A 27,880-nucleotide genomic window follows, 5' to 3' on the forward strand; every position below is an offset into this window, starting at 1 on the left:
CAGGGGGAAAGGGAGGCACTGGGTGGAGTAGGGGACACTGGGAGCAGGGTGGGACGAACTGAGGGACACAGCAGTTCGAAGGGGGTGGAAAGGAGGGCAGCCGGGGGATGAGTGGGGGTGTTGGGGGCTGCCTTGATCTTCCCTTGATCTTCCCCTCGTGCTGTCCGGGTTGGCTGTCTGCAGCAGGAGTGTGGGATCTGGGGCCTCCCCTGTGCCCAGCACCGTGATGGGGTGCACTGCGCAATCCCTGCTCAGCCGGCCTCTGTGCTGGGGGTGCCAGCGACTGCCTTTCAAGTGCTCTCTGTCCTGGAGCCTGTGCCAGGAGGGGAGGGGCACCAGTCCTCCCCCAGGCAGATGGGAAAAAGGAGTGCTTTGCTCAGTTTCCTTAGCGTTCTGTCCCCCGGCTGGAGGCACCTGGCTTCCCACAGCCTCGCCGGTGAAGTCACCAGCATCGTTCCCACTTAGGAAAAGGGGAAAGTGAGGCGGAAAGCACTGCGGTGGTGAGAGTCAGGGCACAGCCCCGGTGCCTGGGCTCCAGCCTTCCCCCAGCGCAGCAGGTGCCTGTGTTCAGGCCGTGGTGCGGTTGGGCATTCACATTTCATTGTCAGAACTGGAAGTTGCTTGGCTGACGGGTTAATAAATTGCTGATGGTGTTGGAAGTGGAGCTTCCCTGTGCGTTGGTCTCCTTCTGGTCTGCCCCAGTGTGTGTCCCAAGCGGAGGGGAGCTTGCACAGCAGCAGCCTGTGACCCGGCTTGGGGCTTCTGTCCCCAGTGGTGCGGGCACCATCTCCACCAACACACAAGCCACACTTGGATGGAGCCTGGACCTGCTTCACTCTCCAATGCCTTTGGCCCCAGAGAAACATCATCGAGGAAGCAGCTGACTAAAGGGGAATGATCACCTCCCTCCACCTGCTGCTTATGCTCCTGTGAATAAGCCCAGGGTGCAGCTGGCTGCAATCTCTTGGACTCGTTGCCCACCAGGACCCCCAGCCCATTTTTGCAAAGCTGTTCCCCAGCCAGCTGGCCAGCCCTGGCATGGGGGGTTACTCCCTCCGACGGGCAAAATATTATATTTGCCTGGGTCTAACTTCATAGCAGAACCGTAGACCTTGCTGTTCAACCCATTTCTCCAGCCTCTGAGAAGCGGCTCTGCTCTGTAGCTTCTCTTCCACCTGGCCAGACTGGTGGGGTCTGCAGGTTTTGTAAGCGTGCGCTCCATCCCCTTGCCCGGGCAGTTAGCTAGAAAAGCTTACTTCAGCGAACTCGGCTCGGGCTGTTTTGACAGCCCTGTTTGCCTTTTCCAAGTCCTGGGCTCCTCTGCACCTGTCTGTGATACTACTCTGCATTTACAGCTCCTCCATGTTCTCCATCACAATCAGGAAGAGGGTTTTGTTGTTGCCATGATTTTGTTCTGGCTTTAAATCATTGTAGGGGAACTTGGCAAAACCAGTGTCCTTTCAGCATCTTCTTGGAAGTTTGTTTTTTCCTTTTCCTTTTATTATATACAGTCTCTTGACACCTAATGCTGCAAGCAACGTGGTGTCCCTAGGAGTGCCCCAAAGAAGCAGATGGGTGACATTAGATACCAGTTAGGTGCTTTTATGCCCTGTGTGGTGTCTTTTGTTTCCACATTTGCACAAGATCAGGAGCAGGGAGTGGCAGTTCCTAAGCTTTCTTCTAGCTGAAACTGACTTAATTCAGGTGTGATGTGGCCATGTGTCTTGAGAGGATGTGGCTCTTTGGATTTCCACCTAGGTTTTGGCTTGAGAACACATTTCCCTTTAACCCGACAAAACGAAGGTTGCCTTGCAAATTTCATAACTGTAATTTGCTGACTCTGATTTATTTTCTGCCCTCCCTTGGGACTGCAGGAGCTCTTCAGTTTCAGAGCAGGAAAATGTGCCCTCTGCTTTGTGAGTAGGTCCTCTCTGAAGGTGAACCAAGCCTGTTAGCTCGGGGCTTCAGGCTGAACTTTGTCTTGTTTCTGAGCAGAGGCAGAAAGGGGGATCATAGAATACCTCAGGCTGGAAGGGTCCCACGAGGATCTTTGAGTCCAGCTCCCTGCTCCTGGCAGGTTTGGGCAGAGAGAGGGCATGCGGTCCCTTCCAGGGGATGCGTGCGTCCGGGCGGGGCAGCTGCAGCTTCCGTCTGTGTTCTGTGTCCTGGACCGTGCCTTCCCCAGGTCCGGATGATCCCATTGCTCTTTGCGCTCAGTGGGCACCTCGGTTGCCATCCCAAGGGTCTGGAACAGCCTGGCTCAGCGGCACAGTGCCAGCTGAGGGCTTTGTGTCTCGCACTGGAAGCTGAGGGGGTGGATCTGCCTTGCAGGTTTTGCATCTCGGAAGTTGCTGGAGGGTTGCTGTGGCTCAAACACCCGTGGGGGGCACAGAGCCCAACTGAAATGCCTCTGGGCAAGCGCACGAAGCATGGGCAATAAACAAGAGGAGCTGGAGACATGCGCATGCCTGCAGGGCTGTGATCTGGCTGGCATCATGGAGACGTGGTGGGATGGCTCCTGTGAGTGGAGTGGGAGCGTTGGGATGGAAGGACACAGGCTCTTTAGCAAGGACAGGCAGGGCAGATGGGGGGGGGGGGGGGGTGTTGCCCTCTATGGCAGTGACCAGCTGGAGTGCATGGAGCTCTGCCTGGGGATGGATGAGGAGCCAACGGAGAGCTCATTGGTCAGGATTAAAGGCAGGGCAGGGACAGATGACATGATAATGTGGGGGTCTGCTACAGGCCACCAGCCCAGGAAGACCGACCAGGTGAGGCCCTCTGCGGGCAGATAGGAGCAGCCTCACGCTGACAAGCCCTGGTCCTCATGGGGGACTTCAGCCACCCCAATATCTGCTGGTGGTACAACACAGCAGGGCAGAAGCAGTCCAGGAGGTTCCTGGACCACGTTGACGATGAGTTTCTTCTGCACGTGACAGAGGAGCCCCCGGGGAGAGGTGCTGTGCTGGCCCTTGTTCTCAGCAGCAGGGAGGGGCTGGTGGAGAAAGTGGAGCTCAAGGGCGGCCTTGGCTGCAGTGACTGTGAAATGGTGGAGTTCGAGATCCTTGGGGCAGCAAGGAGGGCGCACAGCAAGCTCATTACCCTGGACTGGAGGAGAGCTGACTTTGGTCTCTTCAGGGACCTGCTCAGTAGAGTACCATGGGACTGATAACTGTAAATGTAACAAATGTAACATGTAGGGGATGTTATCACTTCAGGTGGTCAGAAACAAGTCTTGGTTCTTTGTGAATATTGGGACGGTTGCAAGACAAGGGACTCCTGAATAATCCCTTTAGGCGCCTGGGCCTTGGGAGAACAGGTATGCAAACTACAGAGATAAGGAGGCTGCAGGATAATCTGAAGACCCCTGCCCAGAGACGCCAAACAAACATGTGCGATGGACATTACCATATATTAATGAATTCTCGGAAAAGCCATTACTATGATAAACATTTCTTGGAAATGTAAGGAATATGTATGATAACACAGCATAAATACCTAGTAACTGTGTCTCTTTGGTGCACACGTTTGGAGGAGAGATCCCCCGTGTGCCTGGCGCCGCCATAAAGAATACCTGCTTAATAGTCTGCCGACCATTGAGTCTTCAATTCTGGCTTTTCACGGCATCATTTCTGGCACCCCAGATGGGACCCGCTCTGCTCGGCTGCAGGACCCGCTGAGAACAGGACTCCCTAGGGTACCCCTGGGATTTCCCGGAGGGACTCCTCGCCTCACTCGGATCACTGCGGGAGCAGACAAGGACCATCTAAACGAGTAAAGGTATTCTTTTTTTTACTTTCTTTCTCTGTTTTGGTATGTGAGACCGGTCATTTGGAGAGTTCTCGTAAGTTGTAGGAGACGTCCTACGCTGAGCGCTGTACACCAGGCTACTAGTGCCTGAGGGTGTACGTCTTGGTACGTTGGTGCAGGCACGGGTTAAGCTTTGCACTTCTGTAATAACGTGCTTTTGGTAATTGTGCGTTGGTACAAGCATGGGTTAAGCTTTGTACTTCTGTAATAACATACTTTTGGGTATTGGTGCGTTGGTGCAGGCACGGGTTGTGCTCTGCACTTCTGTAATAACGTGCTTTTGGTAGTTGTGCGTTGGTACAAGCATGGGTTAAGCTTTGTACTTCTGTAATAACGTACATTCGGTATGGTACGCTTAGGAAACCCGCTTAAGTTGTACTTCTGGCGATACGGATTTGTTGGTATTGAACTCGGATATCGGATATCTCGGATACTGGCTTGTTAACATACCCATCAGGCATCGTAAAACCAAAAAAAAAAAAAACACCTTGCACGGTGAACCTCTTTTCTTGTGACCAGAATATTAATTGTGACATTTTTGGAACGTGGTCAGAGCGGGACAGAAGGGGACGACAGATTAAAATTGTTAAGATAAAGACTAACAGAGGTACAGAATCAACAAAGTAAAATGGGGCACAGCAAAGCAGTGGTATTTTAAAGAAAAGCCCCTTAGAATGTCTTCTAGCACATTGGAAAGCTTGTGTGACTGTGTATGAAGCCTCTGTGTGAAAGACAAATAAGTCAAAAAAAAAAAGAAAAAAAAAAAGAGAGAAAAAAATGGTGAAGGAAAAAAAAAAGAAAAAAACCCACCACGTACGTTTGGTATGTTCTGCTGATTTCCGGTTTTTGACTTGGGACTGTTGTATTTGAACTCTGAGTCTTCGGGGCCGTGGTTTATGATTTCTTAAGTATCAGTGCAGGGTCTTCCCGTGGGGGGGATTTTGAGAGCCTCTCCCAGGATCTAGACGGCAACATTGGGAAAAGCAGGGGGAGACCCCTCACTCAACAACATCTTAATAATGTATGGGGTTTGGTTTGCTTAAAGAAAATCGGCATGATTTAGGAACTGAGTTGGGAATTTGGGGATTGGTTTTAAAATACAAGTTGGTATATATTGTGGGGTTACAAGTTCTCTAGTTATTTGGCATTGATCGATCATTTAGGGACTCTGGTTTTGGGGTATGTATTAAATATACTGTATATATTGTTTTGAAAGAGCTCTATGTATATAAACATGTTAACTGAAGTGGTTTGCATGTATATATTGTTCTACTTAGGTGATACAGTTTGTAAACAGAAGGATTTTAAAAGATCGCTTCTAGGTTGTGTGTGTGTGTGTGTGTGTTTGTGTGTTGTGTTAACCGATTGGTGGAGAAGTTGAGAAGTTATTTTATTGTAACATGAGCTTCGGAGGGAGGTGATCCCCTCACAAGGAAACAATTAATTGAATTATGATATGTTGTTAGAATTGATGTTGTCTTGTGGACAATTAAAAAGTATAGGAGATGAAAAGTTTAACGCGGTATTGAAAAAAGAAAAAACCAAAAAAAACCCAAAAGGAAAACCCCTCTGGATTTTCCGAAGGGTTGTGTAAAGTGATTAGAACAGAAAGGTATCAAGTTACAAGCTGCTTTGCTAGCTGCTGCTCTAAATGAAGAAAGAAAAAAAAAAAGCAAAGTTCTTAGAAGTTAAGCAACAGAAAAACGAAATGAAAAAGAGGGGAAACAAGGTAACTTTTTACAGTATGGACTACTAGTGGAGTGTGAATCAGAATACAATACTCCTGTGTTACCAGTAAAAAAAAAAAACAAAAAAAAACCAGGTGGAACTTACTGGGTAGTACAGGATTTAAGAGAAGTGAATAATATTGTTAGGGGCATACACCCTGTGGTAGCAAGTATGGTTTACGGTATTGGATTTAAAGGATGCATTCTTCTGTCTGCCTTTAGCCAAAGAAAATCTGAATTTATTTGCATTTGAGTGGGAAAATCCTACCATGGGTAAAAAAAAACCCCAGCTTGCCTGGACAGTGTTACCCCAAGGTTTTAAGCATAGCCCAACAATCTTGAGAAATCAACTAGCATGAGAACTTGAAGCATGGAACCCTTCCTCCAGTGATGGAACCCTTTTACAGTACATTAATAGCAACTGAAACAAAACCTGACTGTATACAGTGGACTATCAGTTTGTTAAACTTTTTGAGATTAAATGGGTATCAAGTCTCTCAACAGGAAGCTCAGATGGTGCGGCAATGGGTAACCTACCTTGGATGCAAGCTGTCTGGACAAAGAGAACTAGGAACAGAACAGAATGAAGCCATCTGCAGGACTCCCCTCCGTCAGACGGTAAAAGAGCTCAGGACCTTTCTGGGACTGACAGGTTGGTGCTGGTTATGAATTTATAATTATGGAATAATAGTGAGACCCTTATGTGAACTTTTGAAAAACAACCCCACCTGATTGATCTGGTCCAAAGAAGCTCAAAATGCATTTCAGACACTTAAGAAGGATCTAATGAAGGTCCCGGCTCTGGGCCTGCCTGGTGTTACTAAACCCTTTTGGCTGTTTTCTTATGAGACACAAGGCATAGCTCTGGGGATCCTAGCTCAACAACTGGGACCCTAGAAAAGAGCTGTGGCCTATTTTGCTAAACAGCTGGATGGAGTAAGCAAAGGATGGCCAGGATGTCTGCAAGCTGTGGCGGCGGTGGTCTTGACTGTTCAGGAAGCCCGAAAATTCACCTTGGGCAAAAGATCACAGTACCGATCTCACACAGTATCAGCTGTACTGGAACAAAAAAGGGAACCACTGGCTTTCCCCATCCCGATTTCTACAATACCAGGCCATTCTGATTGAATCAGATGATATTAATATTGTAGTAACTAATATTACAAACCCAGCTTCTTTTCTCAGCGGGTCAATCTCTGAACCATCGGTACATGATTGCTTAGAAACCATAGAGACTGTGTACTCCAGCAGACCAGATCTGAAAGAGGAACCCCTGGAAGATGCACAGGACTCCTGGTTCACGGATGGAAGCAGCATTGTCGGACAAGGTATTCGAAAGGCCAGGTATGCGGTGACAACAGCAGACGAAGTAGTTTAGTCTCAGTCACTACCTGCTGGAACATCAGCTCAAAAGGCTGAAACTGTTGCCCTAACTAGGGCTCTGGAGTTAACAAAAGGAAAAAGATAAACATATGGACAGATTCCAAATATGCCTTTGGAGTTGTCCACACTCATGGGACAATTTGGAAGGAGCGAGGACTACTAACTGCGCAAGGGAAGCACATTATATATGCTGAGGAAATCCTTCGACTATTAGAAGCTGTTCAACTACCAGCAAAAGTTGCCATCATGCACTGCCGAGGACACCTGAAGGGTAACACTGACCAGGAAAGAGGTAACAGGTTGGCTGACTCTGAAGCTAAACAGGCAGCAGAGAGAATGTAAGAGATTTTAGCCTTAATTCCAGATTATAGAAATAGAAACCTGAGTGACCAAGAAAATGTTGAGTACTCTAAAGCTGATGAAGAATTAATAGAGGGATTAGGGGGCCAAGTTCCATCCCAGGGGTGGGCCTACTTAAGTGATGGCAGAATTATAATCCCTGCTAAACAGATATGGGGGGTGGTTAAAGAAGAACACAATAGGACACACTGGGGAGCGGACTCCCTGTATAAATTTTTAAATCAGAAATTAATAGGGAACAATTTGTATACTACAGTCTGACAAGTAACCCAACAATGGGAAACATGTTTAAAAATAACCCCAATACAGGTAACCAGGTACAGTTAGGAAGTATTGGGAAGGGAAGTATACCGGGACAGCATTGGCAAATTGATTTCTCTGAACTTCCAAGAAAAGGAGGGTACAGGTACTTATTAGTACTTACGGATACCTTTTCAGGTTGGCCAGAAGCATTCCCTTGTAGAACAAATAAAGCAAGGGAAGTAACTAAGGTATTATTAAATGAAATAATACCTCGATTTGGGGTACCGACAATTATCTCCTCAGATAGGGGGACGCATTTTTGTGCAGAAGTAGTGCAACAGGTCAGCAAACTGTTAGGAATCAATTGGCAGTTACATACGCCCTACAGACCACAAGCCAGTGGGCAAGTAGAAAAGATGCAAAAATATGCCAAGAAGCGAATCTATATTGGTACCAAGCATTGCCTATTGCACTACTTTGGATACGTGTAAAACCTAGGGCCAAAGAAAATTTGAGCCCTTTTGAGATACTGTATGGGAGACCATATCAGGCTAAATATCAGGGGGAAGATTTGAACCAGTTGGGAAATCAGTATCTACAGAATTATGTTATATCCTTAGGAAAACAATTAGAAAGGATTAGTAAAAATGTTTTGGGTACCAGGGCTAAAGGGGTAGATCACTCGATCCATCCATTTAGCCCTGGAGATTGGGTTTATGTTAAGAGAATTTTTCAGGTGATCCACTGAGAGAGAAGTGGAATGGACCTTACCAGGTGTTGCTGACTACCTTCACTGCAATCAAGATTAGAGAACAACCGGCCTGGATCCATTATTCCCGAGTGAAGAAGGCTCCTAAACCAGGATGGATGGTCGAAAAGGCTGGCGGTTTGAAACTATGATTGCGGCGGTAACTTTGTTAAACCTAGGCTTTTTAGGATACTGCGATCATGACAACTCGAACTACATGACTGGACCAAGATGTGACCTACAGATATTAGATAACAACACCCAGATATTGGTCAGCAATAATAGCTGCCTATGGAAAGCAAGATCCAACACTTGTTCGTGCTGACCCCCTTCCATACACACAAAAATTGTACTTGCAGAGATGGGTGGAATGATTATTTGATCAACAAAACTACAGTAGAAGTAGGAACTTGGGATTTGAAAGGGACAGGCGCGATATATATAGATTTTTGTAACAGCACCCAATTAGAAACCTATAGCCCCTTGAACTGGGATTATTTTAGGAATGTACCAATTGGCTGGGTAAACCGTGGAACATTTTACAGAGCAAATCTCACAGCCACTGACGGGCCCTGTAAATATACCCGACGGGTATTGGTGGCTATGTGGTGATGGCATTAGCAGAAAGCAGCTCCCTGCGGGTTGGAAGGGAATGTGTACCATAGGTCATCTAGTTAGCCAGGACCGAATATATAATCAGTCCCAAATACCTAAAGGCATATTAAGAACATCATGGAGACAAGCCAAACGGGAAGACAACCCACTTGTAAGTAGGGGAACAAAATTTAACCTCTTGGCTCCCCAATTTAGAGTGGTTGAAACAATTATTCATGGGAATGATCACACTGGTGGTTTTGGGAATACTTGTTTGCATGCCTCTCAAATGTTTCCTTTGGTGTTGTCAGGCCTCAGTTGAGACATACAGTGACTGGAAAAGGAACAAGATTAGGCACCAAGTAGAAACTGGAAAATACTTTTCCCAGAGCCTTGGCATGAAGGACTACAGGAATTTGAAAATAATACCTACAAAATAGAATAGTGAGGATTCATAGCTTTCTAGCTACAAATCCTCAAAAGAAAAGGAGGGATTGATAACTGTAAATGTAACAAATGTAACGTGTAGGGGATGTTATCACTTCAGGTGGTCAGAAACAAGTCTTGGTTCTTTGTGAATATTGGGACGGTTGCAAGACAAGGGACTCCTGAATAATCCCTTTAGGCGCCTGGGCCTTGGGAGAACAGGTATGCAAACTACAGCGATAAGGAGGCTGCAGGATAATCTGAAGACCCCTGCCCAGAGACGCCAAACAAACATGTGCGATGGACATTACCATATATTAATGAATTCTCGGAAAAGCCATTACTATGATAAACATTTCTTGGAAATGTAAGGAATATGTATGTTAACATAGCATAAATACCTAGTAACTGTGTCTCTTCGGTGCACGCGTTTGGAGGAGAGATCCCCCGTGTGCGCGGCGCCGCAGTAAAGAATACCTGCTTAATAGTCTGCCGACCATTGAGTCTTCAATTCCGGCTTTTCACGGCATCAGGACAAAGCCCTGGTGGGAACAGGGGCCCAAGAAAGCTCATTTTAACATTCAAGGATGACCTCCTGCAAGCTCAGGAGCGATGCATCCCAACAGAGAAGTCACCCAGAAACGGCAGGAGGCCTCCGTGGATGAACAAGGAGCTCCTGGACAAACTGAAGCAGAAAAAGGAAGCCTAGAGAGGGTGGCAGCAAGGGCAGGTAGCCTGGGAGGAATACAGAGAAATTGCCCGAGCAGCCAGGGATCTGGCTAGGAAAGTTCAAGCCCTGACAGGATTAAATCTGGGCAGGGGTGCCAAGGGCAGCAAGAAAAGCTTCTCTAGGTATGTCAGTGATAAAAGGAAGACTAGGGAAAGTGTGGGCCCTCTCTGGAAGGACACAGGAGACCTGGGTACCCGGGATGGAGAGAAGGCTGAGGGACTCCACGAGTCTTTTGCCTCAATCTTCACCAGCGAGTGAAGGAGGAGGTGCAGGGGAGGGCACCCACGGACACAAGCAAGAGCCTCCTCTTTGGAGAAAACCAGGGAGAGAAAACGCAGAGGGAAAAGGCCAGGTCAGTCCCCTTGAGACCACGTTGCCTGGGGTCCCTGGAGGGCGACGTGGATTGGGGACGGGGCTGGGAAGGGCTGTGGGGAGAAAGTCATTGCCAAAACTGTTGGAGGACCACGAGCGAGTTCAAGTGAGGGAGAATGGGGCAATCCCACGTTTCTGGGCCGGGGAGGGGGTCCCTGGGATGCTGCCATGTCCGGTCCTCGGCCCACGGTGTGTCCCCAGCTGTTGTGTCCCCGTGTCACAGTGTGAGGTGCCGCGCCCTGCAGCAGGGTCACAATGGCCGGGCCCCATACCTGCCCCCGGGAGCTGGTGCTGCCCCAGTTTCTGGTGGCATTCGCGGGAGGAGGACCTGGAGAGAGCTGTGTGTCCCTCCAGGGGATCCTGCTGCCAGGATGATGAGGAGAGCGCTCCGAGCACTCCGAGGTGAGAGGCCGGGGGGAGGCTGGGGGCTGCTGCCTGCTGGGGGCTGCGTCCCCGTCCCGGGTGGGTGCTGGGGGCTGCGTCCCCGTCCCGGGTGGGTGCTGGGGGCTGCGTTCCCGCCACCTCTCATTCTGCTGCCGGGCACCTCCGAGAGCGCTCTGGCTCCATCCTCTGCCTGCCCTCCGTGGGGCAGCTGGGGCTGCCCAGCCCTCCTGTTCCTCTCCCATGGGGCAGGGCCCCACGTCCATCCCCTGCCCAGCTCGGGGTCCCCACTGCTGTGCTGGCACTGGGCCCAGTCTCCCACTGTGGTCTTCCCAGTGGCGCCGCAGTGGGGGGAAGGCTCCCTCCCCTCATCCCACTGACTGTCCTCTTGCCACCACAGCACAGGACGGGCGGTGAGTGCTGGGGGAGGCTGTGAAGATCCTCACCCCTCCCTGCTTGGAAGCCCTGCAGCCTGCGAACCATTTCTTTCTTTTCTTCCAGCCTTCTGCTCGTGCTGCTGTGTCCAGTGCAGACCTGAGCATCCTGAGGATGGAGGCAGGGAGAAGGAGACTGTCCCTGTGGCCGTCACTGCCTTGGAGGTCGTGGGGACTTTGCTAAAGCATCTGCAAGACCATGAGGTGAGGCCGGGGGGCTTGAGGGCCCCCCTCCCTGCCCCTGGCTTCCCCGGCACAGCGGCAGAGGGGGATCTCGCCTGACGGCACCTCTGCCCTCCCGCAGGCGCTTCGTCCCTGCCGCTCAAGCTGGACAAATGCCACTGCTCCCTGGCTCCCTCCTTTCCCTGGGAGCTCACAGCGCTCTCCTGGGCAAGGCAAAGCGTCTGGCGTAACCCCCAGCATCTCTGCAGCGCCTTTACCCAAGGCCCCTCCTTAGCTTTGGTTCGGGAACTGTCCCAGCGCCAGGGCCCCAAGGTGCAGGGTGCTCATGGCTTCCCCTCCTCGGGGCATGGTCTCATTCCCACACTTTCCCCTGCCTTGTCTGGGGCTCTCCCTCTGACCTCCGCCATTCCCCGGCCTCGGGAATGGCTTTCTGGGCTCCTGCATGGCCTCTTACCCTGGTGGAGTTGGTCTCCCTGCCTGGCTCTCTGTTGGTGTCGGAGGTGCCACAGGAGATCTTGCTCTTGGCTGTGTCTGTCCTGAGCGATGCCTGCAGCTGGTCCCTCGTGCCCGTGGCACACAGATGATTTGTGGGGCAGCAGGTCTCTCTCGTGGCTCGCCGGGAACGAGGACAAAGCAAGTCCCAAGTCTCATCGCTCCCTCCCCTTTGGTCTGTCCTCAGGGTGACCGAGTGGAGATATACCGGGAGCTGGAGAGCGTCTTGCAGGGAGATGATGGCCGTTTGCCGGGCGGCATCGTGAACCGCCTGATAGCAGAGGCATCCAGCGACATGCGGGCAGCCCAGGTGAGCTTGTTCTCTTCCAAGGCCACCAAAGCAGCCTGCCTACGCCCCTGGGTTTTGGGGAAATACAGAGCAGCGCAGAGATGTTCCTCGGTTATTCCCACCAAGCTGGGTTCAGCTCAAGGTTGTTCCTCCTGGCTTGATGAAGAACCTTGGGCACCCAGCAGCCCCATGGAGAGGCCCCACGGGGGAGGGTCTGGAGTCTGCGACAGTTTGTTCCCAGCATCTCCGCAGAGAGGGAGAGGAGGCAGCAGCACAGGGCTGTGCCGGGGAGAAGTGTCCCTCGTCTCCCGGAGAAGCTGCTTGCCTGCCCCGGGGTACAAGAGGCAGCGGACGCCCTGGCCCGAGCACAACTGCAGCAAGGGGACTTGCACGGGAGACAGGGGCGTTCAGCCTGTGCGAGTGCCTCAGCCGTTTCCTCAGGAGTGCTGAACCTGTGGTGCTTTTCCAGGGTGTGACAGACGACATGAAGACGGCTGCTAGCGATGTCCTGGTGGCTCTGGCCCGCTCCCACTTCCACTTTGTCATGTCGGAGCTCCAGAGACACCTGAAGGCCATGGGGAAGGTTCCGGAGGAGTTTGTGCTCCTCACCCTAGGCAAACTGTCCCGCAGCTACGGTACGGCACCCTTGGCCTCCCGGTTTGGGTCGGGGTCTGCGGTAGTGGGCAGCAGGGATCCTCCCCCTTCCTAAATGCTCTGTGTTGGGCTGGGGGGCTATGAAATTGCCAAGCCTCCCCGCTGCATGCCAGGGCCGGCCAGCAGCTCGGTTCCTGGAGGGTGGGAACCCACTGGAGAGAAACGCGTGGGGTCTGTGCCCCCCACTGTCCTCCCTGTTTCCCCAGAGAGCTTCCCTGCTGTGTCCCCCTTGGGGAATGCAGCCCTCCCCATGCCCTCTGGCATGGCCCGGCAGCCCCAGCCTTGCCAGAGATTGACCCCAGTCTCCCGTGTCTCTCGCTGACCCTCGGTCCCTCTGTCCCTGCCTTCTCCGCAGCCCTGCAGTGCATCCCCTTTGTGGGAATGACGCTGTTGGCCCTGCGCGCCATGCTGAGCCAGGTGGGGAGCGGCCGGATCCTGCGCACCTTCTGCAGCGGTGAGTGTTAGGGTAGTGGTGAGCAGCTCCTTGGCCGGGGTTGCCGGGGCAGGGGTGGCCTTTGATGGCTCCGTGCGGTCTCCGAGGGAACGTGGTGGGCGTCAGCCCCCGGTGAGGTCAGGCCTTGGCGATCCCAAAGCGCTGTGAGTGTGCAGAAGGAGCAGGGGGAACCTGGGACGTTGCGGTGGGCAGGACACAGCGGCACTGCACAGAGGTCCCCTCCCTGCTGCAGACTGTCATGTGCTCCCTTCTCCTTTGTCCTGGTGCAGTTGTGGAGCAGTGGTCGAAAGGGGTCACCGCATACTTCTGCAGCCGGGAGCAGTGCCCCTTCCCTCGCAGTCGGGAAGCGCGGCTGTGCCGAGACATTTACCCGGTCTTCCGCTACGTTGTGGCGAATTTGCTGCACTGCGAGGAGGAAGAGGTGAGAAGGGCTGCTTTCCATGCCTGGGGCCGCAGCGGGCATGTCCACGTCAGCGGGCCCATCTGTGCGCGGCGGGGTGCGAGCAGGGTGGAGAGGGAGCAGTCTGGGCGAGGAAGCCCCCCAAGCCGGGAGCCTGCCGCCCTGTGTCTGGGGGCTCCCTGGGGGGAAGCAGCAGAGTCCTGGGGCCTTTGTTCGGGGAGGGCTGGGGCAGCAGCATGGGCAAAGGCTGTCCCTCCCAGCAGGGCTTCTCCTTTCCCTCTCCAGGACAAGCAGGCTGTCCTCGGGGCAGTGACTGCCATGACGGTGGCCCTTCTGCACGGGGAGCGGCACGGATACCATGCCTGGGAGCCGTTCCTCTGGCTCCTGCAGCAATATCAGGAGGTGCAAGACACCTCCCAGGTCACCAAGGTGAGGAGTCGTGTGGGGCCCAGCGTGGCTGCTCGGGTGGGTCTGTGCGAGTGCCCAGAGGACCTGGGAAGGCCTTTGAGAAGGACCAGGGAGAGCAGAGGAGGCCTGAGGCTTGCGTGCGCTCTTGGGGCAAGAGCAGGGCAATGCAGGGGGGGGCCAGGAGGGAGCCAAGCGTCACATCCGTGAGGCTCATCTTCTGGCATTACCACCTCCCTGGGGCTGTGCGTGCGGGAAGAGCTTTGCTCGAATGCCCAGGGCTGTGTCCAGTCCCGATGCTGCTCTGAGGGGAGGGCAACGAAGCCCCGTGCAGGAGGGTTTGGGGTTTTCCCTGGGAGCTGGTGACAGGGACTCCCCTTAGCCCAGATGTGCTGGGTTTCTCCCGTCGCAAGTGGCTTGAGGTGGCTTGAGCCTCCTCTTGCTGCGCCATTCTCTTGCAGAACCTCAGCTATCTGCTGGAGACGCTGGAGGGACTTCAGAGCCCAATCCCCCAGGGCTTGGCTCTGGCCATCAGCTCGGCTGTGTACTGCCAGGTAAGGGGAGCCCGCACGCTGGACTGCGCGGAGGGGAAAGGCTGCCGGCGGGCAGGGCAGGGCAGGGCAGGGCGTCCCTCCGCCGGGACCTTCCCGCAGGCCAGCAGCACGCCAGGGTTTGTGATCCCGGTGCCACGGAGGTGCCTGCAGGCTGCAAGAGGCCTGGTCCTGGCTGTCTGGAAGGGGAGCGAGGGGCAGCCCAGCTCCCTGGGCCATTTGCCTCTCGGCCGAGTGGCAGGACTCTGGGAGAGGAGGGCAGGCAGAGCTGCTTCTTTTCAGTCCCCTTCTGCGCTGACGTGAATTTCTTTGAAACAGGCTTTGTTCCTACGGCTCTGTGATGTGACCAAAGAGCCTGGCCTGGGTCGCAAGGCAGTGCTGTCCCGCTGCATCGTGCTGCTGGGTAAGGAGCGGAGGCTGGGCGATGCCCCGCTGTGCCGTGGCAGCTCTGTTCCAGTCCTCAGCAGCTGGAGGCAGCTGCCTGCTAACGCAGAACGTGATTTCTTCTCTGCAGCCCGCACCTACCCGGAGGAGACGATTGCGTTTCTGCGCTGCCAGCTGAGCAGCAGGAGCAATGCCTATCGCGTGGCAGCTCTGGGCCTGCTGAGAGAACTGGCCCGCTCTGATGGTCAGTGCCTGGGACGCGAGGCGGGGGTTGGGGCTGGTGGGCTGAGAGCAGGAAGAGGCTGGAAGTGGTGCACCTGCACCCGAAAGGAGCTGCAAAGAGCAGGTCCCCAGCTGAGCTGATGCTCCAAGCTCAGTGACACAGGCGGGCTGGTGGGCGCAGGAGCTGCTTGTACCCGTGCCATTTCTCTAGTTCTCTGTTACCGTAGCTTTTGATCCCTATAAAATAGCCGTGCCTCTAGAAACGGAGTTGCTCTGGGTACGCTGCTGCCTCCTGTGAAGTCAGACTTGGGCCCCGCTTTTCTGTCCCGCTAACGTATGAAAAGCTCAGAAGCTTCAAGGGGTGCCTTGTGCCGTGGGGGCTCTGCCTCAGTGCGCACCTCTCCGTGTCTGTTCCAGACCCTGCAACAAGAGAGCAGCTGCCGCAGCTGGTGGAGGCCGTGCGGTCGGTGTGCAGCAACCCCAGTGCCCAGGTGAGCTGGTTTGGGAAGGGGCTGCCAGGGCGGCAGAGAAAGCCTCTCCCTGGGGGCAGAGCCTGGTGAGGCTGTAGCAGGAGCGGCAGTTTGGGGGCTGACCGTGCTCCCCGGAGAGCTGATGGTGAGAGGTGATGCTGCTGCTGGCGTGGGCAGCGTTGGAGTGCCTGGGGAGGTGACAGCACGTTGCCCAGGTGGTGGGTGCTGTCTCCTCCCTGGGGAGAGCTGGCAGCCTGGGGTGGGGAGGTCACAACGGATGGGCAAATGCACATGCAGCCAGGTGCTAAAGTCCGTGACTGAGCTGCGGAGCAAAAGCTGCTGCCATGCCCTCACCATCTCTCTGCAAGCCACTAAGGCGGCTCCCAAGCGAAGGTGTTGACCAGGAGGGTGGTAACCACGGTCTCCCCTGGCAGGTGCAGACAGCAGTTGTGGAGTTCATCAGGGAGCTGCTGAGCTCTGGCTCCCAGAGCTGTCAGGAATGGGATGTGGTGGGGCACATCTTCAACGAGTTCGGCCGGATCTCGGGCAGACTGGTAAGGGCAGAGCGGGACAGCCGGGGCTTTGCCCAGTGCCTGGGCTGTGCTGAGAGCTCCTGCGGGCATCCTTGGCCGTGGAGACCTCCACACTGCAGGGCCGTCGTCGCCGGCACTGCCATCGGAGCATCCTCCAAATGGCCGCTCCTCATGGGTGTCTGTGCTGCTGTCGGTGGAGGCGTCGGTGGGTGGTGTGGGTTTGCACCTGGGCGTACCACCCGGGACTGCGTGTGCAGCCCACGGGCTGAGCAAAGCTGCCTTCCGAAGGGAGGGACCTTGTAGGGAGGGGACATCCTCCATCCTTAGATGCTGATGGATGATCAGCAAAACGCAGCCAGTGCAGGGAGGTGGGCCTGGCTGGAGGAGCTTTCTGTGGGGCTCTTGTGCTGGGGCCCTCCAAAGCATGCCCTGCCCGTCTGAGAGCAGTCTTGGGGGCCCGTGTCCCTTCTGGCATGGGGACAGGCCTTTTGGCAGTCCCTTCGGTGAGCGTTTCCAGCTGGGTGCCCAGGAGATGAAGGCTGGGGATGGCCAAGCCTCCCGCTGACTTGCCGAGGATCTTCGACACGCGTGCGTCGCGGTGCTGCAGGGCTTGGGCTGGCTCTGCTTCGGGAGCAGGGTGCAGGAGGGGGCTGCTGGGTTCCACTCCGCATCCGTCGGACCTGCTGCCACCAGGTCTGGCCCTGAGAAGAGCCCCGCTGAAGGGCACGTTCCTCACCTGTGCTGCACTGGCATGACAGCAGCATTTGGGTCCTGAGGGACCGTGCAGACTAGCAGCATCTCTCTGCTCGCAGACTTCCCAGTCCTTGCCAGCATCTGGGAACTGGTCCCTGAGCTAGGTCTGGCTGTCCTTGTCCTCCTTCAGGAGGTCAGTGGTCCTGGGAGGCTGTTGCAGGAGCACTGGGAGGGCCATGTCTGAGCCTTGTCGGTTGGGAGCTGAGTAACGGGGCTTTGGGCAACTGCGTCTTGCAGGTGGCAGAAGGCCATTTGGCCTGGGAAAACCCGGAGGAACAAGCTCTTCAAGCCCTGTGCATGGAAATCGTGGGCTCGCTGGACGTCTCTCTGAGAGGGATGACCAAGGTAAGCCACCCTGTGCCCCGCTGCAGCGGCCACTTCTTCCCTTCAGGGCATTTTTCCCCATGCCCTGAACCTCTCCCCGATGTGCGCTGCAGCGCGCGAGGCTCAGGGAAAAGCAAACCATCCTTTCTGTCTGCGAGCGGAGTGGAAGTGCCGCTGTGGTGAATTGCCTGGTCTTTCTCTGCAGCTCCTGTGGCCGAGGCTTCTGGAGTACGTGGTGCCAGCCCAGTACAGCGGCATGCTGATCCCGCTGTCCCGCTGCCTCCGAGCCCTCGTGGAGAGGCAGGAGAGAGTGGGGCACGAGGAAGAAGAGAAGCCCGATGCCGTGAACTCCCCGGAGCAAGATGGGAGCCCTGGTGAGTGCCGCTGGGTTTGGCTGGGGGCCGGTCCGGTCTGTGTCTCCGTGTTCCTCCGCAGCCCTGAGCAGGAGAGCCAAAGGGCAGAGGCAGGCTCTGCTGCTGGGCATGGGGGGCTCTGCCCTGCGTTGCCCCTTGCCCGGCGCAGAGACCTGGCTCTCCTGGGGAGCCGGGGCTTGTTCCCGGCCGTGCCGGAGCTGCCTTCATCTCCCGCTGGGCAGCCCTCGGGAGCCCCTGGCCCAGCGCCCTGGCAGCACGGCCGCTCTCAGCCCTGTGCGGGGGTATCGGAGGTGCGAGGGGCAGGGCACGGCGGGGGCTCGTCCGCTCATCCAGCCTTTGTTCCTCCCCGCAGCCCGGCTGCCGACTCCCCAAGCCCTGCTGGTTCGACTGCTGGTGAGTAGCGCGGCCCTGAGGAAAGAACTTTCCTGGCCGGGGGTGATGGGAGAGCCCACGGCAGAGATGCTGTTGAGGCCAGTGCCGGGACCCCCGAGGAGGAGGCAGCGCGCCTGAGCCCGCCGGGGATCCCCCTCCTTCCTCGGGGCCGGCAGCACCCTGGTGAAGCCGCTGGCCGCCCGCAGAGCTCCCTCCCTCCCTCCCTCCCTCCGTGGCGGGAGAAGCTGTGGCTGCGGCGGCAGGAGCGACCCTTCCCTCCTGTCCTCGCCTAGGTGTTGGCAGCGGCTCCTGAAAAGACCGGCGAACGCGCAGCCGCTGCCTTGCGGCTGCTGCAGGCTCTCCACGGCAGGATCCACAGGGCCGTGGCGGCGGTGTGGGCCACCGAGATGCCGCCCCTGCTGCAGTACCTGGAAGGTGAAGCGCGGGTGGGGAGGGAGGGACGAGGGGCAGGGAAATGCAGCGTCCCAGCGTGATGGGGGGGAATGGGGCCCAGTTCCTCAGCGCTTGCTCCGCAGCCTTTGGCCTTCCAGGGAGCCAGTGCTGAGGCTGGGGGCAGCCATGGCCCAGTGGATGGACGGGGCCGTTGGTGTCCCCTAGGACAGCAGGTCACGGTGGCACCCCCGTGTCCTGGTGGGGGTTCAGGGCAAGGATTGGACTGGTACTGCTGGAGGGGCTGCAGCTCCCAGGCTTCGGAGGGCCAAGTTCCCAGGGCCACAGACGGGCTCAGGTTGCGTCAGGGGAGGTTTAGTTTGGCTATTAGGAAAAATTTCCTTACTGAAAGACTGGTGAAGCATTGGAACAGGCTGCCCAGGGAAGTGGTGGAGTCACCATCCCTGGAGGTGCTCAAAAAACGGGTAGATGTGGCACTTCAGGACATGGCTGAGCAGGCGTGGTGGTGTTGGCGTGAGGGTTGGACTTGCTGATCTGAGAGGTCTTTCCCAACTTTCTTGATTCTATGATTTTATGATTCTATGAAATGGGCAGAAAGTGGTGGGTGATTCAGGAGAAAACGGGTGTTGCCGGTGTGTGCTGGCACTCAGTGGTCCAAGTTGTTCTGGGAGCTGCAGTCAGGCAGTGGGGATCAGCCGCGGTCTGCGCGTCCTTCCCCAGCTTGACTCAGTGGCTCTGACAAATGCCCCTGGGATCCCTCCTGTGTCTGTGGCCTCCCAAGGGCTGTGGTGTAGGTGCTCGCAGGCCCTCTCCAGCCTGATGGCCTGGGACTTTTGGGACGTGTGACCGCAGAGGAGACTACTGGGCTCTTCTTGGCTGTGAGCTTCAATAGCAGCAAGGGTTTTGCTTCTTTCTGCTTTCCAGGAACAACCGAGGTCTCCCTGGACTCTGCAGACTGGGAGGAGCGTATGCTGAAGGTACAGCATCCCTGGGGGAGAAGAGGGAGCGCGCTGAGCTGTGGGAGGAAGCTCGGGGCTGCCTGTGCCGGCACCGGGCGGTGGGGGCACCTGCAGAACGCCCCGTGGCACCCCCGCAGTAGTGCCTGCCCGCTCGGAGGAGCTGCTGTCTGCACACACGCCACAGCTGATGGCCAGTGCCCTGGGACGCTGCAGCACACACCTTGGCCACGGCCGCCTCCTCGGTGTCCGGCGTGCCGGGGGTGTTGGGAGAGGAGGGAGGCTGGTGAAAAGAGGGTTGGCTGGGGTGGGGGAAGAGACTGCCGTTCCCGGCAGCTGTCCCTGCGCAGTGTCCCGGGACACAGGGGCGTGGAAAGGGCCCCGGCCAGGGCCAGGAGAACACTCGCATCCTCTCCTGTTCCCCACAGTTCCTGCGAGCGTCGCTGGAGCCCATCGAAGACGGGGCCTGGACCGTGGGGCTGAGCCAGGAGCTGAGCCAGCAGCTGGGCAGCTCTGTCCCCGGCTCCTGGGAGAAGGTATGTCCCCTGCCCCGCGCCGGGGCTGGTGCCCATGCTCTGCCCACACAGGGGGTTTCCACTGCGTGCCGTTCCCCCTCCCCCAAAAGATGCGTCCCCCAGGGCTGCCCCAGCGGCTGGCTACAGCCCGGCGTGATGGCTGGCTTCGCCCGCTCCCAGGGCCAGTCAGGCCCTTCTGGGGCCAGCCCTCTCGTGACGGGTCGGGCCATGACTGCAGCTCAGGCTCGGCCTCTTCCCTTTCAGCTGTTCCTCTACAAGGCTCTCGGGACAGCGCTGGCGGCTTGTCGGGACCTCGGACACGTCCGTGGGGAGGTGCTGAGGTTCCTTCAGGAGGCGAACCCTATGGAGCTGCCTGAGGCCCAGGTGAGGCGATGTCCATGTCCTGAGCATCCCCTGCTGCTCCTGGCCCTGCTCCAGGCCTCCTTGACTTCCCCGTTGCTGCCGTTTCGCCCTTGCTGCAACGTCCTACCTGGCCGTTGTCGCTGGCCACGGCGGAGTGCCTGGGCTGGAGCTGACTCCTCGTTTCTCTGCGGCTGCAGGGCATGATTTCTGTTGTGTCCCGTGCTGCCGAGAACCACTTCCACCTGGTCTTGGACACGGTGACAATGTTCTCCTCCGCTTTCACCGGAGACTGGCTGTGTCAGACTTCCACGGGCTGGAAGGTAAACGATCCAGGGTTTTGCTGTTTAGCTTTCCATTTCTGGCTTGATTTCCCCTTCTCCCCAAGCCGCGGCAGCTGCATTTAGAGAAGGCCTCTTGTAAGAGCTCCCCGAGAGCTGTGCTGGGTGCAGCTCCTCCCCATCCCCATGCGAGAACCCACGCTGCGGGATGGGAACAGCTCCCGGCCCCGGAGCTGGCGGCTCGGGGAGCTGCGGGGAGGTGCCCGGCTGAACGAGGAGCTGCCGCAGGAGCCCGTGGCAGTCCTGGGGCTGACATCTTGGGGCATCTCTGTCGACACAGGTACAGCAGCAGCAGAATAAGGAGAGAGCCCAGGCCACTTGCGCTGCTCTGATGCACACCTACAGCAGCATAGCCCTGTGTGCACCCAAGGAGCAGCTGCTCGCCTGCGTGGAGAAAGAAATTGTGGGCAACATTCTGCAGCTCTGCGGAGCCAGAGAGAGGGTAGGAGCTCGGGGTGCGCAGGGCAGGGCTGCCTGGGTGCCCTCGCTCCAGCCCCTCGGGGCTGGGGCATACCGAGATGGTGGGTCTGTTTCTAAAGATCCCCCAAGCACGGGTTTGTTCTCCCCATCCAGATGCAAACCCCCCACGGGTTCCCTCTGCCCATGCTCCTCTTGCACCCCTCAGCCCTTCCAAGAGTTCAAGGGGTGCTTTGCTCTCTTTGCCCTCAGGACTGGCAGCTCAAGCTGGCCTTGGTGCAGAGCGTCACTGAGGTCAGCAGTGCCATCCAGGCTGTGGGCGACTGCGGCAGCTTTGAGCTCGGCTTGAAGCAGAAGGTGATGTGGACCCTGCTGGTGAGTGTCTGTAGCTGGGGCAGTGAGACAGGGGAGTTTGGGGCTGCGCCATGCTCTGCTTTCCCCAGAGGCACGATGGTCTGTCGGCTTGGTGGGAGCTGCTGGAGCTGTGTCCCGAGCTGGTGGGGCCCTTGGGTGCCTTGGGGCATCCATGGGGGTGACGGGGCAGCGTCTGTCAAAGCCTGTCAGCAGGGGAGGGCTGTCCCGTGCCCCTGCGGGCTGCCAACTCTGTGCTTGTGTCTCTGGGCCTCACAGGACTGGTTGGAGAGGGAGCCGTGGGACTCCCTGGTGCATGGAGTGTTGCAGCCCCTGGAGAAGTTGAGGTGAGGTCTGTTCCCCGGGCTCTGGGGCCTCCCAGTGCGCCCCAGCCAGCCCAAGTGACTTGAGCTTGGGGCCGGGAGCTGCTGGGGCTGTGGAGCGGGAGGCTGTTCCCCATTGTGGGGGTCTCCCGAAGGAAGGGAGCCCTGGGGGTTCCTCAACCTGGGGGTGGGGGTTTGCCCACTGCCTGGGCAGAGGCAGGAGTTGCTGGAGCTGAAGGCAGGGCTTGCTGGCGTGGGCTGGGCGTGTTGTATTTGGGGCCCTTGATTAGGTGGAACCCAGTTGTGCTTTGAGGCACGCTGGAGAGGGCAAGTAAATCCGCTTTCTTTTTTCTCTTCATTTTTCCTCTGGCCAGCAAGCTGAGGCCACTTCTGAGCCAGGAGGACAATCGGAAGCTGCTGGCAGTGTGCTGCCACAGTGTCGTGTCCTATCCGCCTGAGAGGCAGAAGGGAAGGCAGGCAGCGAAGGCAGCTGTAAACGTTCAGGTACCCAGCGGCCAGTGCCTGCCCACCTCTGGGTCAGGTTCCCAGCTCAGCGTGCCCTGGCCGTCCCCATGGTGCAGAACCTCAGCTCTCCTTTCCTGCCTTCAGGTTCTGCACAGCAGATGCATGCAAGATCTGGGCCACCTCATAGCAACTCTGCTGGAGGCGGAGGCAAGCTCGACCAGCTTGGACGACGTGGTCGATGTGAGTAGCCCTGGGGCAAGAGGGAGAGCGTCAGAGGGGCAGGGCATTGAGTCTGCAGAGGGTGGCAAGAGGTGGATACCTTTGCTATGGGAAAGCAGGGCTTTGGCTCCTCGCTCTGAGGCTGTGTGTTTGTGCGGGGCGAGGGGCTGAGCTGGGGGACGCGAGCCCCCGGCCATGTGGCCTCAGGACAGGCAGAGAAGTGGGCCGTGCCAGAGGGAAGGCCGGGAGCCAGCCCGGAGCTGGACGAGAGCAGCCGGGGGCGAAGGTTGGAGTGGGGAGCCGCTGGCAGGGAGGCAAGAGCCGTCTGAGGGCAGAGGCATCGGGGGAGAGCGGGGCGGTGGAGACAGCAGTGCCAGTGCTCGGTGGGGCTGGGGGCTGCGCCAGGAAGGGGCCAGAGAAGGAGGGAGATGGAGAGAGATCTTGGGGAGAGAAAGACGCCGGTTGTAAGAGAGACGTGCCCTGCCCCAGGTGCTGAAGGACTGGCTCACCTCGGGGACAGAATGGGAGCGGGAGAGAGCCCTGTGGATTTTAGCCCATGTGCTGGGAGCTTACAAGGAGCGATTTGAGCTGATGGTGAGTAGGGACCTCCTGTGTCCCACTGTGCCCCCTCCCCATCATTGATGGCCCCGGAAGAAAGCCCGGCCTGGCCGGGTGCTGGGTTTCGGGGCTCTGGGATCACGGGGCAGCCCTTCTGCCAGTGGCCACTCAGGGAGCGGGATGGGCGGCAGAGGCCAGCGGGTGCTGGGGCTGCCTGCGACCCTTTCCCTGCTGCTCTTCCCTGCAGAGAGGACGTCCTTGGAATGGCTTCGGCTCCCTGGTGGGACTGCTGGGCACTCTGACTTGCGACTGCGTTGCCACGATCCACCAGAGGCCGTGGCTCTGCCTTGCCTACCTTCTCCAAATACAAGGTGAGGAGAGCGGGCGCTTCCCAGCTGTGCTCAGCCAGATCCTTCCTCCCTTCCTGGCTTGGCACGACCGGGATCCTGCAGGGCCCGGCCCCGTCCCCGGGAGGGAAGCGGGAGACAAGGTGCTCGGCTGGTTTTGTGCCCCCAGCTTGTAAGTCCTCTGCCTCCCTGGCCGTCTCAGGAAGGGTCCCTGGGAGAGAGTGGCTGAGTCCCACCTCCTCGGAGCACGTGTGATGGTGGGTGGTCAGGGCCATCCCCTGCTGCTGTCTGAGGGCAGGACATTGTCGCCAACGCTGGGAACTGTCCCCCGCAACGTCTGTCCCCCTCCACATGCCAGGAGAGGCAGAGGCTGGTCAGCCACCTTGCTCGGATGAAGTCCCTGATGTTTCAGAGGATGCCTTCCCCTTTGCTCGCTACCTTGAGCCTGGAGAGACAGGCAGCTAGCCAGGCAGTCTCCAAACTCACCCCTGCCAGGGAAGACATCTCCTGCCGAGCACAAGAGGGGAAGCCAATTTGCTGCCCAGAGCAAAGTGGGTGGGGAGGAGGCCTGGCGCGTGCTGCAAAGGGTTGTCTTTCACCCTTTTCCTCTTCAGGCAGCGGGGTCTGCGTGTGCTGGGGAAGTCCCAGGGAGTTTTCCCGAGTCCCAGAGACGAAGGTGGCCTGTGTGGGAATCAGGGACACAGCTGCTGGGAGCAGAGGCCGGTGGCTGCTGAAACCCTGCAGCCCCAGCAAATAGTTCAGGGAGGAAGAGGGATCTTTCCAGCCTGGGATTTGTCAGCCGCTTCTCGAGCTCAGGAAACCCTGCTGCACCGAGTTCAGGAGGGCCTGGCTTTCCCTGTGGCCTTCGCTGCCACCACTTGGGTTCTCCTTGAACAGTATCCGGGGCCAGAGGCTGGGTTTCCGTAGACATGACTCCTCTTTTCTCCTGGTGTTTGTTTCAGCCAAGACCAGGAAGGTGGTGTCTGGGGCAGATGAGATCAGGCGCCTGTGTGAGGAGCTGAGGAGCCCAGAGCCCGAGACTCTGAAAGAGAACGGTGTCGCAATAGCAAAGGTAACTGGCCCCAAAGCAGTGGGCTGGCGGCCCAGCTCCGGGGCTCCTGCACATCCCCCTGCTCCCCTCCAGAGCCTCGTGCTGTCTCCGGAGCGACCTGCCCAGGACGGCTGTTGTTAGCAAGCAGGAGGAGGCTTTGAGGCAGGACTGCCCTTTAGGCATGCTGGAGCAGATCCTCTGTGTGTGTGTGTGTGAGTGAGTGAGTGAGTGCTCTTGTCAGAACACAACTGTGGTCTGTAAGCAAACAACACGGGGGGAGACGCTTCCACATCAGTTGGCTGCATCAGATGTAAACAGCACTGTGTGCACAGCGGGAGGATCAAGCCCTCACCCCCTCCATGACTGCCACACTGGCAGTCCTGTCCAGCTTCCTGTCCTTGCCGCATTGCTGGAGCAGAGCTGTGATGCAGTCTTTTCTGTTCCTGACTTCTCTCCAGGCCATTTGCAAATACATCCCTCCAGCGCAGGCGAGAGACTTTCTGACCGCTGTCCTGGACAGCCTCAGGCACGTCAGACCCACGTGTGTGAAGGCAGTGTGGAAGTGGGTGTGTCGCTTCCTGGTGGAATCCACCGAGGAAATAGTCCCGGAGGTAAAGGAGAACTTTTTTTTCCATTCGACGTTGCCTTTTCTCCTGTTGGCTGTTGCACTGCACCCTGTGCAGTTGGCACGGGCTCAAGAAACAGCGCCGGTGTGCCGAGCCGAGGGGCTGCTGATGATTGGAGTTGTGCATTAGCACCTGCTGCTGGTGTCCGCTCCGTCTGGTGACAAGGACACGGGCACCTCTTGTCCGCCGTCTCCCATAGTCCAGGTCCTTGCCATGAGGGAGGCAGCTGTCACTGGGAGGCCTCGCCTTGCCGTTCCTGCCCTTCCTCTGAGGTCACTGTCAGCCCTCGCTGCCCAGGGACGCGCTTCACCCTGCTCTTTGCTTTCCCCGGCTGGGGTGTTACCCAGCCTCCGAGGTGGCCGCCCTTTAGCCACCAGTTGCTGCCCGTTTGGAGGCTGGGAGCCTCTGGCCTGGTGCTGTGCCTGCCCTTTCATGGCTCCTGTTCTCCACTGTCAGCCTTTGAAAGGCCCAAACAAACAAAGTCTCCTTCCTTCAGGGGAAGGTCCTCTGCGTGGGGCTGGCGCTTTGGGAAAGGAGGGTAGAGGCAAGGAAAAATGTCCCTGGAGACCTGGGTTCCTCTGCAAGGAGAGACGTGGCCTTGCAAGGCCACACGTGTGCAACTGCCAAGAGCACGCTCAGCTCCGGCCATGAGCCAGGGTCAGGCAGGGTGGAACGGGGCGAGGTTTCGAGCTAGACCTGGGCTCCCTGTCACAGGAGCAGGCATTGCTCACGTGCTGAAGGACCGTGCCTGGGCCCCGCAGGAAGGGGTAAAGGATGCACCGAGCCCTTCTTTCTCCCATTCTTCCATCCAGATGCCAAAAATCCTGCAGACCCTTTACACCTACATGGAGAAGAGCCCCCACAGGCCCTTCTCTTTCCGTGCGGTGTTCTTCCTCACCTGCTCTCACCGGGAGCCTGCGATCAGCTGTCTCCTCCAGAAGGGTCTGCCCATGGACGGGTACGTGCACTACCCACCTCCCTCGCTGTAGTCTGAGAGAGTCCTCGCAGCTTGCTTGTGCTGTGGGGGGTGGTTAAGAAGCAGGTCTTTTTTCTGCCTGAACTGTCTTGTGCTTGTGTCTGGACCGCGAGTGGAGCGTTGTAAGCCCCGCTGCAGACGAGGAGAAGGTTTGAGGGCGCTGCAGCACTGCAAGGGTACAGGCTCAGAGGTGAATGTCTGTTCCCTTGCAGAGACACGGTGGAGCTGTGGAGGAGCCTCGGGAGAAGCACCATCGGGACTCGGGTCCTGAAGTGCTTAGCAGAGAAACTGAACCGAGTGGGGAACAACTGCCTGCAGGATGAGGACTCTGCTTGTGAGCGGCACAGCCGTCGCGCTGCTCTGGAGGCTGTGACGGTACGTTCAACAGCAGACGCGTTTCTGCATCTTCGCTTCTGCTTTCTAACTCGTTCTTCGGCGCGAGGGAGTCGGGTGCCCTTTGTGGATGCCCGTGGAGACTCCCAGGGCGCTGTGCTGGGCCGGCCTGCGGTGTGGGGAGCGGGGACAGTTTTGTGCTCCTGAGGCACAAGGCTGTTGCAGAAGTGACGATTGTGGAGAGTAAGCACCCTGCCCAAGGCAGGCAGGGAACCAGGCTGGTGGAAAAGGCCTTGCCTGACCAGGTGGTTCTCCGTCATGTTCCTCTGTAGATCACCCATGCCATCTCCGAGGTGGTGCTAGCTCTGGGGAGCACAGAGGAGCTCAAGCGGCTGCTTCCCCACCTGCTTCCCAGCCTCCTGAGGTGGGCCAGTGAAACACTGGGTGAGGAGAGATCGCTTTCTCCCCTGAGCACCTGGAGAGAGCTGTTCCTCGAGTGCGGGATCGCTGAGGAGAAGCCTTGCAGGTAAGGAGCCGGAGCTTCCTTTGAAGCTTTGGCTTCAGTTCCCCTTGCCAGGACATGTGCATTGATGGGACCCTCAGCGGGAGGAGCGTGCCCCTCGCGGGCACCCGCATCATTCTTGGCAAAGCGCTGGTGGGAAGAGGTAGTAGGTGTTGCCGTGGTTATGTAGCACGGAGTCAGCTAGGGACGTGGGTTTTCTGCTGCTTGTGTGGGTTTGGGGGATGGAGAAGATGCCAGTGTCGTTAGCTGCAGTCTTGCAGGCCCTGAAGCATCATTTCAGGGGTATTTAGCTTTGCCACAGATGAATTTTTCCCCTAACCTGCTGTGATTTCCAGTTTCTTTGGGTTTGTGGCTGTGGTGTTGTGTTGTTTTGTTTGACTGCGTTTTGACTTGTGTTGTGTTTGGTTTCATTTCCCAGGCTTTTCCTTGTGGCTTTAGAGAAGGTGCTGGGCAGATGCCTGGCTGACAAATGGATGCGGCTGCTGACGAATCAGGCGGCCTGGGCTCTCCTGGAAAATCCCCTCTGTCACCCTGATGGGGTGACTCTCCTGACCAGGTAAGAGCCCCAGGGATGCATCTGGCCACGTCCAGTGGAGCTGTGCCCGGGGAAGTGGCTGCCGGGACCCTTCCGGCGTGCCTGGGAAGCTGTCCTGAGCAGAAGAAGAGTGTCTGCGTCAGTGCAAGTGAGGTTTGGAGACCTGGCCTGTGGCCTTCCGGGGTAACTGTGTGTCCCTCGCTTGTGCTCCCTTGCGCAGCGTCCTGCTCCGCGCTGAGCTCGTATCGCCGTGTCTGACGAAGAACCTCTCGGCATGGCTCGATTCCCGCTCGGCGAAGCTGTGGGTGACAGCTGAAGCTTTCTTTGCTGAGGTAAGGCAGGGGGTCGGCAAGGAAGGGTTCAGAGGGGTTTGACTGAGATACTGCTCCTTGGGATGTCTTTTTTTTTTTTTTTTTTTGTGGGAAGATCCCTGGAGAAAGGGTCCCTGGAGCAGGACAGCCAGAGGAGCGCCTGGCTGGGACCAGGTCCCCATGGTGCTCCTTGTGTC

At 57.1% G+C, this 27,880-nt stretch overlaps 1 protein-coding gene across 1 annotated transcript; it reads left to right on the forward strand.

Moving 5' to 3' along the window:
* Positions 1-12,160: 12,160 nt before the first annotated feature.
* Positions 12,161-27,415, forward strand: LOC142362436 (maestro heat-like repeat-containing protein family member 2B). The gene is made up of 32 exons (XM_075431070.1): positions 12,161-12,190; positions 12,639-12,804; positions 13,179-13,277; positions 13,547-13,698; positions 13,963-14,106; positions 14,544-14,636; positions 14,952-15,036; positions 15,148-15,261; positions 15,657-15,730; positions 16,144-16,263; positions 17,233-17,340; positions 17,525-17,693; positions 17,755-18,086; positions 18,359-18,500; positions 19,401-19,453; positions 19,861-19,968; positions 20,212-20,331; positions 20,508-20,630; positions 20,760-20,882; positions 20,929-21,090; positions 21,318-21,440; positions 21,696-21,763; positions 22,114-22,243; positions 22,349-22,444; positions 22,913-23,017; positions 23,229-23,352; positions 24,291-24,400; positions 24,838-24,990; positions 25,818-25,963; positions 26,194-26,356; positions 26,647-26,840; positions 27,256-27,415. Exons 1-32 carry the CDS (start codon positions 12,176-12,178, stop codon positions 27,395-27,397), a joined length of 4,056 nt encoding a protein of 1,351 aa, XP_075287185.1. The 5' UTR covers positions 12,161-12,175; the 3' UTR covers positions 27,398-27,415.
* Positions 27,416-27,880: the final 465 nt, after the last annotated feature.

Source organism: Opisthocomus hoazin, chromosome 9 (assembly GCF_030867145.1).
Source record: "Opisthocomus hoazin isolate bOpiHoa1 chromosome 9, bOpiHoa1.hap1, whole genome shotgun sequence".
Lineage (NCBI taxonomy): Eukaryota > Metazoa > Chordata > Aves > Opisthocomiformes > Opisthocomidae > Opisthocomus > Opisthocomus hoazin.

Coding starts and splice junctions, on each gene's coding strand:
- LOC142362436 (XM_075431070.1), top strand. Junction 20,332..20,507: donor TGGAGCTGCCTGAGGCCCAG/GTGAGGCGATGT, acceptor CTGCGGCTGCAG/GGCATGATTTCTGTTGTGTC. Junction 22,244..22,348: donor AGGCAGCTGTAAACGTTCAG/GTACCCAGCGGC, acceptor TCCTGCCTTCAG/GTTCTGCACAGCAGATGCAT.